Genomic DNA, 22913 nt, shown 5'->3' with positions numbered 1-22913 from the left:
CATTTTACTCAAGCAGTATAGCTTATGGGGAGAATGGCATCCCAGATTGAGTCCTATGGCATCCTATACTGAACAGTGAAGTTAAATGAAGGTGCAACAAACATGGCAAGAGTCGTAATGTCAGCGGAGGAGACGTGGATCTGCAGCTTTGCAATGAAGGCACTCAGCAGGGAGTCTGGGAGTGGGGAAGCTCTGAGGAACAGATACAGGTTCTTTCTTGAAGTTCCTCTCCTTATGAGAATAGGGCTACAGTCCAGACACAGTTGCCTTGGGTTAGCATTTCCTAATAGCTAACTCTAGCCTCTCCCTTGCTTGGGAAATGTGATTATTATTATTATTATTTTAAAAAATTGCCTAATTTTCACCCATGACCTGACTATAGACTCCAGGTTTTCAAATCCAGATCAGCCAACTATTTAAGGCAATGCAGAGCCTAGCTTGAAGGAGCCTAACTAACTCTTTTATGAGATCTGGCCTCTGAGAAGCCATTCAAATCAAGTTTAAATTACCACTGGCATGGCAATTTTAATATGTTTGTGTAGCTGCTGTTTGTCCAACAAAGGATGCAGAATAAGCAATCTTTAATATCTTAAACTAAGGGGAACACTAATAAATATATTTTCTGTCACTAAGAATCCATGTGAGAAAAGAAATGATCAGAAATATGGCATTTCCTGTGCTGCCAAATGTCAGGGTAAGGAAACAATTAAACATTCATGAAACTCCTAATACTCGACGTTAATGTTGTTTTGCTCTGCCCCAGATTACATCCAGTGAGTGCAGAAACAATGACTCTCTACAATCATGTCCAATATTAATTAGTGGCCCTATCCATTTGCCCTTTTCTCTCCACAAAATTAGTCATCTACGGCGTTACAGTGAACTGTACTTTTGCTAGTTGCTCCTTTTCATGATACGGTGCTATGTCTAATACGTACTATACTGAGATGACCTATATGTTTTGATAAACACTTGCAGCTGAAGGTAACAATAATGCAATGATAAATAATATAAGTTGCAATACGTGTAACCTTGAAAGAAAGCTCTTGAATACTATTTCCATTCTTTCAGTCATACAGTTTCCATACAGGGAGATAAAATTCTTAATAGCTATTGAATTTCCACAGAAGTGAAATGAGTTTTGCAGGAAGAGTTAAAAATGATCTGTTGTTCATAGGAAGATTTTATTATAAGAAAATCAAAGCTTGGAATAACCTGAACCATGCAATAAGGACAGCATTTGCCTCTCCAAATAATTAAATAAACGACAGGTCATTCTCTCATTCTTTTACTTACAGAATATAAATAAGGAGTTAAAATATGACACAAATATAATTTTGTCTTTATGATGCCTTAAAGTATAGAAAAAATTATCTACCTTTAAAATAAAGTGCAATCTAATGTTTTTCTTTAAATAATATCTATTCCATTTTGTTGGGTTTCATTGAGAGTTTCCTTAATTAAAATCACTTTCACACAAAACATTTTAAAAGGTGACTATTATAAAAAGAAAATTAGCTCTCTGAAGAAAAATAAAAGCAAATAACACAGATGATACCTTAAATTCTGATCCCAATACAACAATAATAACATAATACACCAAGTAAAAGCAGCACTCTGATTAGTTGTGCGTATCTTACCCCATTAACATTAAGCCTACAGTACCTTTATGAACATAATAACTGGTCTGAAAGTTTAGAAGAGATTTGTAACTACAATTTTATCTTAGCATTATAAGTCAAACATGAAATTTTAAAAACAAATTGTGCTGCTTGTATGCATTGCTTTAAAATCTGTGAATGGTTAAGGGTTATGCCAAAATAAAGAATTAAATAGTGCAAGCATACATATAGAGAAACTGCTTAATTTCCAAGAAATGGAACACCAGTATTTATATATATGTATATATATGTATATATATCATAAACATGGGCAGTGCCACCTTTATTTGGGAATTATAATCATTAAAAACATGTTTTTAAGGTGTGGAGATAGTGAAAAATCCTATACCCCCAATAAGCAAAAACCTTAAGATCTTACTGTCATTTCTGAGTGAGTTATTCAGCAGTTGGAAAAGTGGGAAGCTGTCCCAGGAGTCCTGTGGCTGTGCCTCAAGTGCCGAATCCATATCAACAGAATAAAGAGACAAAAACTTCTCAGCATGCTCAGCCAATAACTCTGGCCACCAAGCAAATGCCTACAAACATGCCAAAACAGAATTATTAAATGTAAGTCATAAAGCAAGGAGATGCATTGTATCTATAGCAAAACACATTTGGATATACCACTTCAGGTCTTGCCTCAATAAAGGGGATCAACAGGCCAAGGCAAAAATATGAAAATATTTTATAAAACCTTGCCTTGAAGATGTAAGAAATCACATAAAAAATTATTTTGGGAAAGGTGATATCACTGGAACAAAAATATAAAACTAAAAACGAAACAACCTCTCTCACCAAAAGATTTGCTAAGAGTTCCTTTCTAAAAGGTGTATAAAACCCTACAACTCTTTTTGCTATACAGCAAAGAAAAGAAAGAAAGCAGGTCTCATTCATCAAAAATCATAGAATAGTAAGGTTGGAGGGGACCCTCTGGAGATCATCTAGTCCAATCCTCAGCGTAGCCCATATGGGGATTGAACCCACAACTGGGGAATTAGCAGCACCATGCTCTAACCAACTGAGCTAAACCTGCCCTATTCTTCTTTTGATTTCATTCAATTCTAATGCTATCAGTAATCAGATTAATTTATTTTTAAAATACATTTTTCATAAGAATTTTGCTCCCATTTGTTAATCAGAAGGGATAGTTTTAATGTGAAATATTATTACTTTAACTCTGTTTAAAAAAAAAAGAAAAAGAAAAAATGGGGATCTTTTTTTCAATTCTTTATTTTGCTTTAAAGATGTAGACGTCTCATAATGAAGGCATCCAGTTTTCCTTCTTCAAATGTTATAAATAGATCTTTAGATATTCACTAATATCTACATTGATTTCCTGTAACTTAATAGCATGTTAGAATATACAGTTTTCTTCAGTTAAAACTGCTTAGTTTATCATAGTTCAAAAGAAGAAATTTGTGCAAAATCAATATGTCAAAGACAGCTCTGCATTAAAGGTTGCTTCATCTACCTTTTGTACCTTATTGAGATTTAAATCTGGGCTTTGAAGGGTAGGGATTGAAGTTGAATATTGGATCAGAGAGCTATAAGATCTTGGAGTTAAAGATGAAGGTGAAGTGAACCCAGGAAAGAAGATTAATATTACACGCTACTGAGACTGTTTTGTTCAGAGTTAATGAAAATACCTGATAGTGAGAAACACTCAAACATACTAGGTAGGAAATGAGGCCTTTGCTTTCAAAATAGCCCCCTGCTTCTGAATATCTCAATTTTTGAGTTACCAACATGGGACATATAACCTGATCTGTACAAGTGCTGAGTTCCCACAACTTCAACTAAAGTCATTCAAATCTTCATGTGCGTTTCTGAAAAGCAGGACCTAGGTATGCAGAATTACGTACCCAGATCTGAAAGGCATTGAAGAAGAGAACACTTTTGAAAACTGGACCACAAACGTGTTCTTGTATCCTGGACTTTCTGATAACTGCCTACAATTCTTTTTAATACAGGGCAAATGACTGCAGCTTAAAAGGAGAAACGATGAATTAGAGAGAGCTTTTAAAGAAATGCTGAGCATCCTCTGCTATTACTGAAAGGCACTTGGTGCATTGCAATGTTAGGACTTAAGGATGCTGATTGGCATCACAGTGAAAAGGACAGATGAGGCTTCAAAAATTTAGGCAAGAGTTTGAAATGGAGTCTTTTCCATCAGTCTGGAAGAAGTTTCTCATTAGTAAATCCCATTTAAATGGGAGCTCATTAACCTTCTTACCCTAGAAAATAACTAACTGCAAAGAAATAAAGAAAGAAGAAAAGAAATGTATACAGGCAATGGCAGGTGTCCCTTCTAGGCAAACAAAACTCTTTTCAGAAAATATTACCAAAAACTCAAAACAAACAAAAAAAGCAAAAAAAAAAGAAAAAAAAAAAAAAAAAAAAAGAAAAAGAAAAAGAAAAGGGCAAAAAAAAGGTGAGAAAACAAGCACATTCTCTTTCCATCTTCTTCCCCTTCCCAAATGACATTTTGAATCTAGACAAAAATTCTTTTCACCTTCTCAAGAATTACCCACCACTGCTGAGGGCAGCAAGTAAACAGAATGGAAAAACAAATACAACAGCTAAAGATTGTTGGTCAGTCATTATGGAGTATATGAAAACAGGCTAAAGGCAATTAGCAGTTGGTGACATACATTTTAAGACAATAAAAACATTGACCTGATTAAAGAAAGACTGAAGTTCTTAGATTATCGAAAGACACACAAACGTGGCAATACAAAACTAGAAATCATCAGAACAATTTATGCCGCATATTGAATGCACAGTTCCATGCTATAAATACTGAAAAATAATGTTTAGTTGATCATGAATCACATACCTCTCTTCCCTGTGGGAATTCCAGAAATTTGGAAGTGTAATAAATTAAAAAAAAAGAAAAAAACTAGTATTAAAAATGTGATGTTACTATTTTAGAGACTAATGATCCTTTTCTTCAAGGATAAAACACTGAACATTTAATAAATCATGATGTAAACTCACCACAATTAATCTTCAGTTTTGAGTAGGAGAACGTATAATCTGTATGATTTTTTTTCACATATATATTTCAATATCAAAAGTCTGCATGTTTTATAAATTTCATTAAAATTGAACATTTATTACATGAATCATAGAAGGGGGAAATCATTTTAACATTAGTCTTTTCAGACTGTCTTAGGTTGGAAATTCTTACTGAATTGATTTTCCTTGAAATAAACAAAATATATTTACCCTTCTGAAATATATCATATCTGTGGCTGCAAATAAGTAGTGCAGAAAGTAATCTATGAACATGATGTTTACCATACAGTATCATTTGATCAGTTTTCTCTATATTTTTACCAGAGAAGCCAAATAGTCTTACATTAATGTAGTTTCTCAAAAGACAAAGAAAAACTATATATACATTTTATTAAGTCGTCATTACAGAGTAACACAGTGGCAACAGTAGTGTAGAATGGGACCTCAAGGGAATTCATTTCAAATCATGGAAACAGCTGTTTCTTCAGTATAAGATAAAATATCTATAACAAGTTCACACATGGCAGATGTAAGCTAAAAACTAGATTCTATAGTGTGATATAAAACCAGATGTTTTGAATGATCATATTTATAACTATATATACTAAATCATGTTTATCCCTTTGCATATTTTCCTCAAAAATATTTATTGATTTTTTTGGTGAACATTTTAAAAACAATCTCCTGAACCTTAGAAAACTACATTTATTAAGTAAATGTTAATAATTTATATAATCACATGTACCTGGTCAAGTTTATTTTTCTAATACCTTGCTATTAAAAGTGCTATAATTCTAAATATTCTAAATATTATGGTTTCTGTATCACAAAGCAAAAGACTTGAGAGTAAGAAACTTGAAATTGCTCTATTTTATCCATTCTACTTTATAATGACATTTTAAAAACTGCAAGTTTAAAAGCAGTACTTTCCCAATTAAAGGGAAAGTAATGTGAATGTGATTATTTTATCCATCATTTTTATGTTAAACTCAAGATCCATACATTGGAAACTAACATTCAGGTATGTTTTGTTCCTACTTTGAACGAGAAGTGAAAAATTAGAAGGAATAACAGTATAAGGTTATGAATGTTTTCCATACCATTTCACCACCTCCAGCACAGAGATCCCTTCTGTATTTTATGCTCTTCAATTTTCATTTCTAAACCTACGGTTCATTCAAGTGAATTCAAGTACAGTTTTATTTCACTTCACTTTTCATAAGCTTCAAGTCTTTTATTCCTCTGTAAATGTGAACTGCCTTAAACATATGTCAGAAAGTAAAGCTAAAATGTTTCTTGACAGAATTGCTTCACATCAGGGGAGGAAAAAAACATAAGAACAAACCATTCTCTATGGCAAATGCAGTTACAGCCTCACCTCTGAATGATGTTCTTCATTTTGCTGCAATACTTCGATGCAGAGTTCTGCCAGGTGAAGAACCTCTTCCAGTTTTCTAGCAGGTGTTGCCTGGTTCATGGTCTCTGTGTGACATAGCATACAAAATTGTGTTAAAGAGAAATAAACTCAAAATTAGTACGAGAAAATGATGTGAGAAAGGAATGGGAACAGGACAAAGTTATAATTTTCTGTATAAACAATTCCACCTGCTAAGGACAATCATACAATACACATAAATGTAGCTGGATGCCTAGATCACTAGAAACAGAAAATTTTTAAATCACAAAAGAATCACTGATCACTATAAACATTTTCCAATTTAATATGTGAGAACTAACAGGTGCATCAATGTATTAGATGCTCAACTTCTGCAACAAGCAAGTTCTTATTCTCTTCAAGGTCAGAGACACAAAGACAGCAGACACTAGAGACTTTTTTTATTATTGTACATTCAATACAATGCCATTCTCACTAGATGAGTCACTACATCAGCAAGATTCATGCATTTTGCAGCAGTTTACAATTCCAAACACGTTTTATCCAAATAAGACCTGAAATTTTAGGTGGATATAAAATAAGAAGAGATACAATAGTTGTTCAAATAACTGATTTCCTTACCCCTCTCCCTGCTCTTCAATAGTAAGATTGAATGTAATGGTTCTTTTCAGCACATAGTGAAAAGCAGCATTATGAAATAAAGATGTTATAGCAAAATTGACACAAATGTACTAAAAACTCCACATAAAAGAAAGCAGGCACAAATGAATTGAGGATCAGTCATTCTATAGAATGGACTTCAAAAGAGGGCAAACAACAAAGGTAAAATAAATGTAACTAAAACTCTTACAGGGCAATTAAACTCAGTTTCGTTTTAAATTAAGAAATATATATAGGACTATATCCCAGGAGTTGTCATGGGAAAGAGCAGAGAATACCTGAATTTTTTTCCACACAAATTTTAATCAGAAAATTAAATATATTTGTCTAATTATGTTATTTTTATCACTTGGAATAACATCAGTATAGCTATATGAACTTGTCCATTTAACGAGGTTTTTGTCCCACAGTCTAAACTCTGGGATGGAAATGATGTGCATATATGGTTCAATATAACCCCATATAAAGTATTTTTATTTTAAGTTTGGGTAACAGATTTAACAGTTTGCAGAGGACTTCTAAAGCTGATAGTACAAAGTGAGTGTCAACCTCAGAAGGAGCGTCTCCTCTTTTTCTGTGCATATTGGTAGATTACGTGAATAGTGAATTACAAGAATGCACATCATATGCAGAAAACTCTGCTGATATTTCCTTCCCATTTGATACATTCATCATGACATAGAACATTACAGGATTAATTTAAAAACTTATGTAATCTTCTTGGTGTTAGCAAAAATATCAAACTGCATAGACTAAATATTTTTAAACACAAATGTTAAACACTTAACATTTCTGGCAAGTCAAAACAACTTTTCAAACAACTTAAAGCAGTTGACATTGTCCAGTTCTTTAAGACTAACACACCGATGCACAGTAGCTTGAAAAAAAAAATACGACTTTAATGCAATTTTTGAAGGAACATTGCATTAGAACTCCAGTAAACAAATACCAAAAGGTGACAATGAAAATGCATTATCTTCATGCAAAAAAACAAAGCAGACAAATTCGTTACTGAAGCAACCAATTTTCAAAGCAAAGAGATTTTCAAAGTTCCTTGAAACACACCACATAACCAGACATATCCAACATATCCAAGCAATATGATTGCTAAGAACATAATCTAATCAAAGGAAGAGTTACCGTACGAACATGGACTAAACACAAAACACATACTAGGACACAAAACGACACTCGCCATGTCAGAATCATGATTATCTATACTGTACTGAATTTGCAAATTTGATATTTTAGAAAATTTTGTGTGAATATAAGCACAACTATATTGATGTCTAGGGTTAATGGAGGATAGAAAGGATTTGCCCCACTCCTCCTATTTAGGTTATAGTATAACGACTACTATTGGATTCAGACTTAGTGCTTTCTACATTTACCCCTTATTGAAACTGGTGTTTCCTCTGGTTGTCAGTGTCTTCCTCTTCCTGAACACACAGTAAACACTATTCATAGAGCTAGGAGGTATCCATTTATACTAATGAATCTTAGGAAGAAACCGATGATATTAATAGGGAATATGACTGGAACATCTGTTTTCAGCATAAACAACTCATTTTATTACAAATTCAGCCTGCTTTTTGTAGATCTTGGTAATAAGAAGGTAAAAAAAATAATTGCATTCATAATCGTATTAATTCCTAATGAACTTTGAATAAGCCATAATCTTTTCAAAAATTAAATTCTACAAGGGCTCTTCTAAATTAATGAAAAGTAATTCTATTTATTATTCTGACTTCTAATTCTCATTTTGTAGCAGTGAAACCTGAAAATAAGCTCACTTACTCTATGCCTGGAAAAAGTTCAAGATATAGCCTAAGAATGGGTATCAACAGACATCATTATTTGTAGCGAGAGCCGGATAAAGACCACAGATTTACTAGTTGACTGTAAGATTATACAGAACCACCACTGTGATGAGGTCATGAGGAAGAGAAACTTGGTCTCAGGGAAGTATTAATTCCATTGAATAAGATACTTGAGAAACCTCATATAGTTCTGGTCATCTGTGTTGAAGTGACAATTTAAAACAGAAATGGCATTGCAAGAGTAAGCAGGAATGGACAATCTTTATGGTCAGGTCAATACTGGTATAAAAATAAATCACTCAGGAATAAGTTACTTAGATCATAAATTGCAAGGATTCCCTTTATTATAGGACTTAGGTTTCTTGTCCTTTTCCTCCTCTACGTACTAATTTCTAAACATAAGTAAGTTTCCTGTAAAGATGAGTGCGGCAAGTTTCTAAATGGCTTAAAAATGATTAAATGTGGTAGAGATAGGACTCAGTGATTTCTAGTCTCACATTTCCATGAAATTCCCCATGCTACTATTCACTGAAAACATGTAAGTTATTCTTGATGCTTCATATAGCTTTCAATACTATTTAAAAAAAAATTATTTTTCTACCAGGTTACTGATTAGAAAATGCAGCAAATAACTGGAATCCTTCTGGCTCCTTCAACAAGTCACACTAACTTTGTTGTCGCTCCCTCATTTGAGGAATACATAAATACATGCAATTTCATTTGGATGTTCCATGTTTCTCTGAAGCTTAAGCTTCATTTAAAGCAAATTCTTTTTGCCCCTGTAAGTTAGCATACCCGTGAGCTTTCTCTCTATATAACTAATGATCTTTCTTTTTCCAAAATTTACCAACTATGTTTATTGAAGGTACCCATCAGTTACAGGGGTGTATAAACAGGGGCCATATAGTCATGCAAGAGGAAAAAAGCTAAATATTAACTTTTTTTTCTACCAAGTAAGTGGTACATTTGAAATATGCGTACTGATAAACTGTTAGCTGGAAGCTTTGGTACCCACAACATCTGAAGGAAATACTGTGCCTGTCTTTATAAGCACTGTTAAAAAAGATTATAGGAATGGAAATCAGTGTTGTCACTTTTCATTATGTTCAAAGTCTTTCTGCCCACAATTACTAAAGGTTGTTAAGATGTGTTTACAGTGCTCAAACTAACAAGTTGCTGCAGCATTTGAGTCAGTAAATAAGCTGCTTGACATCTTTTAGCAAATAAATATAAAAAGCTATCAATCATCTGTTCTCAGTTTCCCATTCTGCCTAAATAAAAAAGGCAAGACAGGCTTTGTAAATAATGGTTGCTTTCTCAAGTATGCATTATCGATGAGTCACACAGGTACCAAGGAAATGTTGTTAACTGAGCTAAGTTAACTGACTAAAAAGCCACTGAAATGAAAAGGTGACTGCTTCATGGACCAAGGGAGTTTTAGGCCAGAAGGGACAGTCAGACCACCTAGTATGACCTCCTGTGTTTCACAGGTCACACTATTTCTCCCTGTTCCCTCTTAATATTAAGATCAGCTGCATCAGTCTTGCTTTCCAGAAAAGAGTTTATCACTGAATTGAAGATAAATGTAAAATTCATTTTGTCCCCACCAACATGCAAGCACCATCACTGTTAAGTGCATCACACGTGTATGTTTAATTTCTAATTAGCATTTGCTTTGTTTTAGCTTCTAGCAATTTGGTCTTGCTATATCTTTCTTTGCCAAGGGAGGAACACTTCATTTCCTGTTTATTTTTCATCTGGAAAGATATTCTGCACTCTGAAATAAGTCACTTCTCAATTACCTTTAAGGAGCTAAACCAATTGAAGTTTTCAACTACGTGCTTTATCCAGTCATCTGCTTTCTCTTGCCATGAAATATATATATATATATATATATATATATATATATATATATATATATATAAGCTCTTAAATCTATCCATTTTCAAACTTTTTTTTTTAAAACATCAACTACAGTATGACCTAACACTCAAGTAATTACCTATGCCAGGATGCTTTCACCATCTCTCTACTCACACTGCCCTGTTCAGTTACAACACTCTAGGAGCTTTTGATCATCTGCTGCTCTGCTTTTACCCCAAATTCATTTCAAAACAAATGCCTCCCAGGTATAACTGGATATTTTGTAAGCATATCCTGGCTTCCTTTTTTATAGTAGTATTATTACTTTACAGTGTTCAACTTTGCATTTGTTATAATAAAACATATCAAGCTTGAAAGAGTTGATGTTACCAAGCAACCTAGATCACTCCAACTGCTTTACTATCATCATTTCTTTCCACAGAAAGAAATGCATTCTCTGGTCATCTTTAAGAAGATTTTTGTATCGACTCCCAGCTGATGATGGAAATGTGAGATAGCATTGGGTATAATACAATTCCCTGAAAATCCCCTCTAGAAATCTGCTGATTTAATGGCAATTACTGATTGATGCCTGCTTTCTGAGGTCTCTCAATTAACCCATTCTTAATTCTTTTCAAACCTAATTTACTGATGTTGCACAGTGCAATTGGTTTTTAAAGCACTGTTATACAGTAGTATATCATATGCTTTATGAAACTCCAGTACAGCTTTGTTTTGTATTTCCAAGTGTTCCTACTTAGCCTTCAAGCTAAGTACGGCTCATGGCACACACCCAGCCCTAACGGCTGAGCTGTATCTTTTGAGGGTGGGGAAGGAAGTGAGTGAGGAAATAATATGTCTTCCCAGGATATGCAGCACCACTTTGACGTGAGATCAGTAACATGCAGAAATGGGGATAGGGAAAAGGCACACTAGTAGTTGTACCCTCTACCCAATGGCTAGTCCCAGGAACCCACTGATTAAAGAGGCCATCCTTCTCCTCAGGCATGAGTAGTATGCAGCGGGGAGGTGACCTGCCTCCAGCCTGCCATAGGCTTCCCACTGTTGCACAGCAAATATTGCTTACTGGTTTTCCCTATCCAGTATTTCACCCTTCCTCCTCTCATTCAAACAAACATATCCAGACCAAGACACTCATCAGAGACAGACCTTCACCATGCCAGATGGTCTCACAGGCAGGGATGCTGAGAAAATGGTAGGTAGTCATGTAACATTTGAAAACAGCTCCTCCCTTCCATCACTGCTTCGGTCTGTGGCCAAGAAAGCTGAAAGCGACCCCAAATTTGCAGCCCCAATGGGCCTATGGTATCTCCAGATCCCGATAGGGCTGGAGACGTCTATGGTGATCTTGCAGTTTAACATTCACTCCAGTTCATCTTGTGCCAAATTGCAACAGAACATCTGTTTGCATTTTGACTCTATGTATAACAATTTGTGTTTTTCTAAAAATTTTCTTCTGTACTGTTGCACTGGCCACTGGCAGCACAGAGCTGTTGCGCTACCATGAGTTCTTCCTAGCATTCAAGCCTGGAGAAAGTGCAAGCTGTCTACAAATGGAGATGTCTGACCGTCAATGAATTCCTCTCTGTGCATGTGCCAAGATCAGACCCTCAGGAAGGCAAATGAAGCGATGACTGCTGGCTGCCAAGCTCCTTATGGGTCACACTACCCACACAGTAGGGCACAGCCTGAAGAAGCTTCAGAGTTTCTGATGCAACTTTGCCTGCTGGGATATTGTGCAGAGGGCCATAAATCTTACACAGTTCTTTCAAAATCTGATTGTGGCACATGGAGCCTGAATGAACCATCCTTTACTCTTTACTGGGTTTCTTGCCAAGGCATCTAACTGGTTCACTCTGAACTGAAGCCTGGCAGTGGATTCACATTCATGCAGCATGGATGGCTGGGGAGCCCTTGGACTAAAACAGGCTATAATATAATTTGAGAATACAGATGTATCATAATTTGAGCTGTTTCAAGCCAGCTCTGGTCCAGTAGAGCCCAATAACTTGTACTTTGTGACATGCAAAACCAGCAATACAGCTTCTAGACTTGTACCAAAAGCAGTACAAATGTCAATAAACTAGAGCTAATATATTCACTAGACCTGAGCTGACTCTTCAGAGTTAATCCACAACTGGGATAATCCACTCACATATAATTTAGATTTGACTGTGGTGGATTTCCATGTAAATTCTCATAGAATTAATTTCTGCAATGAAAAAGTAAGGAGTGGGCATCTGGGAGGACATGGGTTTTTTTTTTGTTTTTTTTTTTTGTTTTTTTTTTGTTTTTTTTCTGATTAAAAAAAGTCTATCCTTATAGGAATAATGAAATTTAGCTTTGTGAAGTTGAAATCAGGCTTCCTATAATTACCTTTTAAAAATTAAATAGGATTTTCAATTCTAGTGGGAAAAAATTTTTAAAAAGTTATTTACCATTATCTCCCATGTAAGGAGAGATTATGGGATTTGTGGAAACTTAGAGAGATCTTCTTATAACCTATCTCTTTTTATAAAGTGGATCATACTACAATGTTGCCATTTTTTTTCAATTTTTTATAGTTTCAATGGATATAACTTCATGGGACAATCACACAAATTATTTTTCAAAAAGGAATTTATTGGATCTTCTGAAGCTGCAGAAAATTTTGAAACATGAAAAGACAAAAGCAGAAGACAGAAAAAAGATAAAAGCAGAAGACAGAATTCAAAAACCTCAATTTTAAATTAGTGATCAATGGAACCTAATTTATGATTCTATGTACACTGGTTTTGACAACACGGATGCTATCACTCTGTATTTTCTTCCTTTCTGGTACTTCTAATTTCTCTTCAAAAGGGAAAAGTTTGCAGCACTTCTTCCTGTGGGACAAAACTCTGATGCAAAAAGCAAGACAAAGTGAAGAGCTCCATTAATGAATAATTGACATCCTAGAATTATGGGGAAATTGGCATTTGAAAGTGCAGATTGCATAGCAGATATTTTTAATAAATCTAATAATTATAAGAGTCTAAATTTTAGGAATTTAACAAAGTGTCAAGAATAGCAAATTTATTGTTTGCAGGTAAAGAGAAGGAAAGTGTGAGGGAAAAGCTGTCAACTATAAACTTTAAAATAGATTTTGAAGAAATGACTAATTGAAGTCATAATATGAACAGAAAAGAGAAAAAAAGTGTAACATAGATTTGTAAACATAAGTTGCAATAGACTTGCCCAGCAGCCTTTTTAATAGGATATTTCCTTAGAAAAGAAATTCAGTGGATCTCATGTATCCTTACTAGCAGATCTCATCTCACCTTACTAAAGCATTTCATACTGTGCCCCATGGGAAAACTAAGCTGAAGAAAATGAGGATTAAAAAAGAAACTATGTGTTTGATAAAGAAGCTGTCCCAAGAGAAAGACAAAGGATAGTGCTGAAAAAGACTCAGGGCAGAGAAAGGTTTCCTGTGCAGTTTCTCAGGGATTCCTCTTAGGGTAGAGCTTCTTTAGTATTCTCATCAATAACCTCAGAATAAGTATTAGGAGTGTCATCATTTGATGACAATGTTGTAAAACATTGGTAGTAGTCAGCAGGATCAGAAAACAGTAGCAGAAGAATGAGATAATCCTGAAGAATAGGAAACAAAAATGAAATGAATTTAATGTTTTAAATTGGAGGGCAATGCATCTGGCAAATAAACAGCAATAAACATTTGCTATAAAACTTGGAACTCATCATCTGGAAAAATCAAAGCTATGAATATTGGGTTGGATTAACTTTTCACAGAACAGCTGTGAGGCACAAATACAATACAGACATGAAAAGACAAGCATTCCTTGAGTGTATTAGATAAAGTATTTCCAGTATAGACTGGGAACTATTAATGCTACTGCAAGGTGGCATGTCATGGAGGTGACTTTGTACAGTTCTAGCCACCAATGTTTGAGAAGGCTGAGCATAACCTTTAACAGATAATGGTGATATCTTAAGATGATAAAAGGGAAGAGAAGAGGAGACTAAGACTCTGAAAGGGGATAATAAAATCTTGCTAAAAAATAGGTTGCATAAGAAAATAAAGATACATCATAAGGCTAGGAGCGAATTGAAATGATGAAATGCTGGTGAAGGAGGGAGTTACATAACATACAGGTTAGTGTGCTAACAAATAGGTACCAAATTATGTTTAAGGTGACTCATAACCTACAGAGCAAGCAGAACTTGAACCAGCTTTTACATGAGCGAAGTGTGTGGTAAGTGTGGGCAGAAAAAGGGAATTGCAGTGGAACTAACACAGGATGACTTAGCTCAGCTGTGCAGGGCGCTGTGGGTAAGTTTACCAAAGAGGTAGCAGGATGAGATACTCGGAAAAGCAGACAAGTGGATCTAGCAACCCAAGGGCTCTTTTCCAGATCTCTGCTCCAAAACTGACAGCAGGGATATTTGCTTGTATTCCTCTATTTCCATTTAGTTGCACAACAAACAGAGACCATCAAGGTGTTACTAGCTGTGCTCAGTCATTTTTGTTTGTTCAGCGAAATGAACATGCATGGAGAGCTTTAATCAAGTCCTCTCCAGGTACAATGACTCTCTGCACTTGCCTTCTCAATTTCAATAATGTTTGTAGTGTTCTTCTTTTTAAGTCGGATAGATCCTTCTGAGCCTTGAGGGCATTTACATACTACCCTTCCTTTAGAAACTTGTAAGTAATGAGTATGTAAACGATCAACGTCCTTTTAAAAAAAGCAAATGTTGAGCTGCTCCTGACCCTCTGCTGTACGGAGTTAACAGTTATTCAGCCTCTGGCAGTCTGTCTGATAGAAATAAATATTGGAATCACAACTGTGATCTGTCTTTGAGCAACTGTACACTACACAGCAACTATTTGCTTTGATTTTATTCTAACTTATTCTTTTTTTTATTAAATATGATTGACAGAAGAAACCCAGTACATTCAGTTGCAGCACACTTTTAAAAATAATCAATTAAAAGACAATTACCTAATAATTAAGATCTTCACAATCTGTCCATTGCCTCAGAAAAGAACATCTATGACAGACACTTCCCTGTTTACTTCTCAGACACTTACCACTTTAATCCTTAGCCCAGCCCCTGTTTTACTCCATAGGAAGGTAACGCCCTAGTGCTGAAAAATGTTTTCACATATAAGGGTCTATTACTTTTTGGAGGCAATGCTGGCAGCACTAGCAGAGTGCAAGAAGTCCATTACTCCTCACCTATTTTGATTTTAAACAATGTTATATGGGGAAAAGCATTAATTTCTGGGAATTAATAAATAAGGTGTTTTATTACTCTATGTGTTAATGGTGTGTATAAATATATGAATAAAAATATGAATTTTGTGTAAATAAGGTCATTTTTCTGATAGGGAGAAAACAGCTGAGGGAGGCATAAAGATTTCCACAGGAAATTCCCTGGAAGCTATACAATAAACCTCTGAGGAATGTCATTTGCCTCTGGCCTCAGCATCTACTGGTCAGCAGTATATTCAGCAGTATCTGTAGGGAGAGTAACTCAAATTACAAACTGAGTAGGATAAGAAAATATGCCACATACAAAATGATCTAAAAACCACTTTAAGGTAGTGAAGTCTCAAAAGTAGCATATGCTGAAATGAAAATGGTTTCTACTTAAAAGGAGATTTGTACATATTGATACCATTATCATCTCCTTGACAAATTATAAACCCTTGTTGCAAACTACAGGGGCATTATATGAGGGTTCTTAGACATAGTTCAAAAATTATAATAGCAGGTTTGCTGCTGTTCTCCCCATAATGGCAATTATACTGACTGAACAGATTAGCTATTCTATGAGAATTTCAGCAGTACACGCTGTAAGGAATGACATGCTGAACCTTGTATAATTGTCATTGCAAATGTAATTTTTACTGAAAAAACTGTTTTATGTTTATAATAGTACAACAACATGGGAGTGCTAAATAAAATGTCATCCTGCCTGCAAACAAATCCTGTTGATGCAAGTGCTGCTTATGCACGGTGTCTGCCATTAAGAAAGTACCCACCGTCTTCTGGGAAAGCATTGCGAGTCTTGTTCAGTTGAGACTGTGAAAATGAGAGCACTTGGGGGACAGACCTGGGAACCTGGCAACCACACTGCTGAGAAAAGATTCTCACAACAAAAAGATTTTGCATGTTCACCTCTGTATTATCTAACAAGGACGCTCCTGCAATTCAAGATTCTCTATTCAGTATCTAGTGTGCAAGTTAAAAGGTAAATAATAATTATAAAGAAATATTTGTTCTCCTTATTTTCTACCATAACACAGTATTAGGGCTAAGTCTATTTGTTAAGTTCCTAACGAGATTAGTAGGAATTTTGCTAGTGGCTCCAATAGGAGCAGGATTTGGCCCTGTTAGCCAGCCAAAAATATGAATGATACCCAAGATCCAATTTTATTAGGATTCCTTTCAGTTCCTTCCTCAGTTGTGTCAGGTAAGTGGGATCAATGGGACTCAAAAAACCCATGGAACAGAGAACATTTATTGTTTTCAGTAAGAAACATTTTTTTCTGAGTTGTCTGATTAATTTATAGCTACTTTTCTAGTCAGAGAATTAATTAAGGAATTAAATTATAAATACAAACTGTAAACCTCCAGCTCACCTAACAGTGAATTTCCATTTACTCACTGTATGTGGTGATAGGCTTTCCTCTCACTGATTCTGTGATATAGTCATTTGCCAGGTCACTTAAAGGACAGCTTTGTTATTCTTATATCTTAAGAACATGGAAACAATTTCTTTCAAAGCATGGAAAAACTACATGTAAAACTCCTTATTTTTGTTATCTTTTATTTCTTTTTATTATTTCTTTTAGGTTTGTAACTATACTTAATGTCATATGTGCTTAGTGGTTTACATTTCTAATATAATGAGCTTGAGAAATAATGAGAATAGCAAGCGTATGTGGCATAAAGAAGATCTATACTTCAGGTGATGTACATTATATAAATGTGTACAACTGAGGTTTCGAATACAAAGATAATAGGATAAGATCTCTAAATTGAATGAATTTCCTCATTTCTCATTTAACTGCAAATTTTTTCAAAATTACTCATTTGAACATAAGAGATATCTTCTTCAATAACTATATGATTATAAAAATACTATGTAGAATATCTGTGCTTTCTCACTTTAGGTATCTAAGTTGGTAGGGAAACTTGGCATTTGTATTTGACAGAGTGAGATACGTCCTTTAACAGAGCCATTCACTAAGGAGCCTCGAAACTCTCTGAGTCACCTGTTTAAATAACCTCTCTCCATTGGGAGATTACCTGGTTAAATCAGACATCTAAAGTTGGCACTATCATGTTTGCTCAGGTGAACTAATATTAAATAAATTGCGGCATATGTGCCCATACCAATGGATTGTTTTCTCTCTTTAACAATTCAAAAAGAGCTGTCATATTTCCCGAGCATTTGAAGTGTTCAAGTGAAAATCACAGGAAGTTTTGGGAGCCAAGAGAATTTTACTTTTACATTTTTGAATCCTCAGTTATGAAAACTAGGTTAAAAAAGCCCACGTAATTCTACTACTAATAATAATTTATGCTTGTTTATGGGCAAAAAAAGTTTTTCCTCCTACAGAGAAGGGAGAACTTAGAAGTAGATCATCCTTCTCACTTCAACTCCATCTTTGGCAAGGAGCTCCACTGCAAATTACCTTCATGAAATCTTTAAAATATTCACCTCGGCCTTCTTTCAAGATGAAAAATAATTTTATTTGAAGAATATTATTGTCTCAATGTCCCCTCCTATAACTACTGTTGGTATAATTTGTGGGAACCTCACAAAGCACCATGGTCAGGCTTCTACAGTGTCTGTGTGTACATGCCATTCAAAAGCTACAACAAAGTGGTGTGTCCATCTGTCTAAAAGCACAGGCATGCATAGCCCCTTCTGCTTTCATACAGTAAATATTATTCAATCACAAATACTACTTCTGCAATACTCTTTTTGTGATCACTCTGTCAATTATTTGGATATAAGCACTTAAGCCTCAGCACTACTGAAGAATATATGACATAGCAGCTTTGTAAAATTAGGAACACAAACAAATACCATGCTCCCAAATCTCAGCTGTGAATAGAAAAATAAACATAACACAAAGGCACATCAGAGAGCTGTAAAACCAGTTTTACAAAATTCTTCTGTCAAGATTTTCATCAATAACTCTAGCAGTTCCATTAAGAAACAGATACATGGTTTTGCTGATTACTGTGAAGTTAACTGTCTGTAAATACAGAACTTGTTTTTGTATTTGAAATCTAAACTTTTCTGCACCACTCTGCTACACTTCTTTTAAAGAAATCATAATTGCATCACAATCCAAAATATATTAGATATTGAAATTATACAAATTATTAATACATATGCACATCATATTTATGTATCAACATAAATGGACAATGCATAGGCTACACTATATCAAAATTAATTATCATGTTTGCCTATGTTCTGGTCAATATTTTCATGTTGTTGAAATCAACAAAAATAATAAAACAATGGACACAACACACGATCTGTAATACATGCAGACATGCACACAAATAGTAATCACCTGAGTCCTTCTCTGCCGTAGCTAAATGTAAAACAAAAAAAGAAGAAAATGATTATTGTAGAAATGTAAGATGGTTATTTTAATTTTATCAGAGTAGAATACATACATAACAAATATGGAGTTTCAGTGCTTAATCTCCTTAAAATTGTGAGTATGGAAGTGAGAGTCCTGCTAGCCAGCTCATCCAGCTGATGGGTTTTGTCAGCTGAGGGGATAATGGTGTGTGTTTTTATGTAGCATTTATATAGACAATATTTTGGATAACAGTTTATATATGTATATATTCACTGGCTGAGTTTGTATCCATATTATGCCTGGGAATTTAGGGACATAAATGATAGTAAAATAATAGTAGTAGTAAAAGAGTAAGAATATAAAAATATAAGAATATTATTTTGTTAGGACTATCTTTCCAGCTCTACTTTGTACATAGTTATTATTGTTTTATAGCTGATATTGTCACATAGTAGATTCATTTGACTGACTAATAGAGCTTTGAGTACTTCTCTAGTCAACAAAGAATAGGACAAGAATCCTAATACCATATGGCAACTACATTTGAGGACATCGGACATGTTTTAAATATAATGGTTATATGCTTTCTGTATGCTGTGTGAGGAGTAAGCAAGTAATGTAAAGATTAACATTAATTACTTGCAAGCGAAGAACATCATTTTGGTGCATGGAACAGTAAAATATTCTCACGCATCTAAAGGAACAGAACAGAAGCTGTTGCTGAAAGCTTGTAATATTTTTTCTGTATTGGTAAATATATAGGATATCTAAAAATGAACTCGGTATCGAAAGAGAAGAATATAGGTCTCCTTGCTACTAAAAAACAACATGCTTAATTTTTTGGTGTTATAATGCTGGGACCCCTCATTTTCAAACAGTATTTTACTCTCAAAAAGTACTCTACCTACTTCTCCTTGAGGTACTATATTCATGTATGTCAGTTAATTGGCTGTTGCACTTCGGGCTGTTACATTAGTGTAAATGCACATAGAGAAATCTAGTTGTGTATCGACCAAAACACAATACATCCACAAAGAAATTCACATCAGTAAAAACATGCCATAGCACAGACTTCAGTTTTATGTGTGGTTCCAGCTTACTTCAGTGCTAACAATACAGATATTTTAAAATGCAGAATATGGTACTCTGTTACAGTTGAACTGCCACAACTCTCTAGGATACAATTAAATATCTTGGGCAAAGACGTATACACTTCATTGTAAAAAACTTTTTCACAATTCAATTTACTATCAATGAATTTAGATATCTTTTGCACGCTTTAGTCATCTTTTTAAAAGGTTTCTAATTTTAAAGTGATTATTTCAACAAGGTTGTTAAAAGACTAAATACTGAACAACAAAAAATCCCTTTTACGAACACAAAAAGACAAAATCTAAGGGAAATGGTGCTTTTGCTTTTTCATTTTCCAGAATAGATTTAATATTCATTCTCCTTTCTTTAACACAACATGATATCATAATTAATTAAGATAAACTGGTTACTGAGATGGTTTCATGTTGTTACTCCCATGATATAATACTGGTTGCTATAGTGATGAGATGGGTTTTTTGTTAATCATTTGTGAGATTGGTTAACTCATGTTTTTCAGAGAGTTTGAGCAGAAATGGAAAAAGGAAAAAGTTGGCTTTATAATACCACTAAATACATGAGCCCTCCTCATTTTGCTGATATGATAACTCTATTTACTTCTACAGTATTACTAGAAATACACACTACAAAAAAGATATTATGCATAAACATGGTTTTTTAAGGTCATCATTAATTTCTTTTCTTGTTAATCCATTCTTCCTCTAAAAAATATAAATATGAACTTTTTTTTTCTATTTCTGCATATATCTGTAAAGTTATATCTCAAGCTTTCTGTGTTTTATGGATAATTACAGATGTGTCTTAGAAAGTTATTTCACTGTTATGACTTCTTTTTTGTTCTACATAAGGTTTGCAAGTACTGAAATAACAGTATGTACCCTAAACCTGTTTTATTTTTTTTGAACATAATCTCAGTTAGCTTTTCTGTATATGTTCTAGAAGACGCACAATTTCCAGAAAAAGTGCTGATTACAATCAGATCTAATATTTTATTTTGTTAATGCATTCAATAAATCAGAACGTAATCATGGTTTTAATAATCAAATTATCTTTATACCTCTGAAAACACAGTAACAAAAATAAACTACACTTATCTATCTGTCTGCCTTATATCAGAAAGGCATGTATACCCCGAGTTTTCAAGGTCCAAGGTACTGTTACTGCTGATAAGGAAAGAATATCCTGCCAGTGGTTTAATTACCAGAAATACTTAGAGAAATAAAAAATAATCCATAAACAACCTTTTAGATTTATGGAAAACTCAAAAGTGAGAACAAAGGGCAACTTAAATTAAGAAGTCCTGGTCTTCCATTCAAACAGGGTCCCAGGAGGCATATTAAAGCAATGAATAGGAAAAAGCTCCATAGTTCACCAGCTGAGATTTTAATGAGACATTTCCCCTTGCTGTGGAACGGGTTTGCTCAGGAAAGGGAAAAGGCTGCTCGCAGAATATTCAGTTAATAGGCATTGCTGGCTTTTACAGCCACTTTGGCAGCTGACTGCTGTACTAACCTTCTATTTTGGCATATTCTGTAAGTCGAGTGTAATTGATCAAGGCAGCCTTCTCCAGACATTTTCTAACCACTTTCTTCACCTCTTCTGCTGGTATGGGGGTGGCAATATCTTTCATTAAAACCTGTGCCAGAGACAATTATACCACTTGGTTACACTCCTTACTCAAAACCCAAGAGAAAACAATGAAAGTTTCCTAATGTTACGTTAGCTCTGATAATGATTAAAGGCCAAAGTCAAAATGGAAACATTTCAGTGTGCAACTATGGTGGATGAACTAGGTATTTTATCTCTGAAGGTTTGAGTTCAACTCTGCTTTGACTGCATATATTGTATCCACATACAAATCAAGACTGCCCCTACAATTTGGCATCCTGCAACGTGCCAGTCAGCCTTCGCCTGGGTGACATGAAGATGAGGAGGACCAGAGCATTCCTTGGATGGGCTGGATCGTCGTACCAACTAAAGGTGTGGATAGGAAAATTTGTTTGGTTCTCACCTGTGGAAAAGTTTCCACCATTTCATAACCATTGATTCCTAAACAGTATAAAACAGACAGTGTGAACACCATCAGCACTAGCTATACTCAGTGTTTTTTTTTCTTCATAAGTTATTCAAATTCCGCATGTCTTTTTGGTGAAAAATAATTGGCTGTATTAGGCAGGAGAAATACTGAACTTCCCAGGAAATATTTTAAATGGACAGCTAGAGGAACAGTTCATACAAACTTTTTCTAAAACCCACCAGTTTTTAAAGACTATTGATTTTTAAAAGAAACTGTGATGAAAGTATCATTTCAATCCTTGACCTTTTTGCAATTAAAGGAAGTCCTGTCATGACTTTATGAAGTCAAGTTGCCATCTGAAGTACTAAACAGGTATGTAGGCTTTTAATAGCTTCAAAAATAAATAACATGTCAAGCACACAAAATGTTAGATTTACATTTGCTATATGCTAACTGGTTTAAACCTTTGAAAAATTATTTTTTCTGAATAGCATTTAATTACCAGGTTGGCTAGAAAAATCAAGACTGCTGCAAGTGAAGTAAACTGGGAACATAAACACACTTCATATGAATGCAATTTTATATAGTCTGGGCTAAACTGATATTGAACATCATTCAAAAAATGAAAAAAATATCATTAATATTTCACTAATGTTTTTACTTCATACTGCACTCACTTTCAACAGGTAAACAACACGAAGTATGATTCTGCCACAATTTACTATAAAAACACCATGTTTCAGATAAC

At 34.5% G+C, this 22913-nt stretch overlaps 1 protein-coding gene across 3 annotated transcripts in view; it reads right to left on the bottom strand.

Moving 5' to 3' along the window:
- Window positions 1-22913, bottom strand: part of CADPS2 (calcium dependent secretion activator 2) — a 321925-nt gene that overhangs the window by 60822 nt on the left and 238190 nt on the right. For all 3 annotated transcript variants that reach the window (XM_062583255.1, XM_062583235.1, XM_062583246.1), the window contains 3 exons: window positions 21661-21784; window positions 6058-6161; window positions 2041-2197 (listed from right to left, as the gene is read on the bottom strand). In XM_062583255.1, coding sequence (XP_062439239.1) covers window positions 2041-2197; window positions 6058-6161; window positions 21661-21784 — 385 coding nt within the window. The remainder of the gene's footprint in view (window positions 1-2040; window positions 2198-6057; window positions 6162-21660; window positions 21785-22913) is intronic.

Source organism: Rhea pennata, chromosome 1 (assembly GCF_028389875.1).
Source record: "Rhea pennata isolate bPtePen1 chromosome 1, bPtePen1.pri, whole genome shotgun sequence".
In the NCBI taxonomy this organism is placed as follows: domain Eukaryota; kingdom Metazoa; phylum Chordata; class Aves; order Rheiformes; family Rheidae; genus Rhea; species Rhea pennata.
Note: the sequence above shows the minus strand (reverse complement) of the source record. Positions and strands in the feature narration are given on the sequence as shown.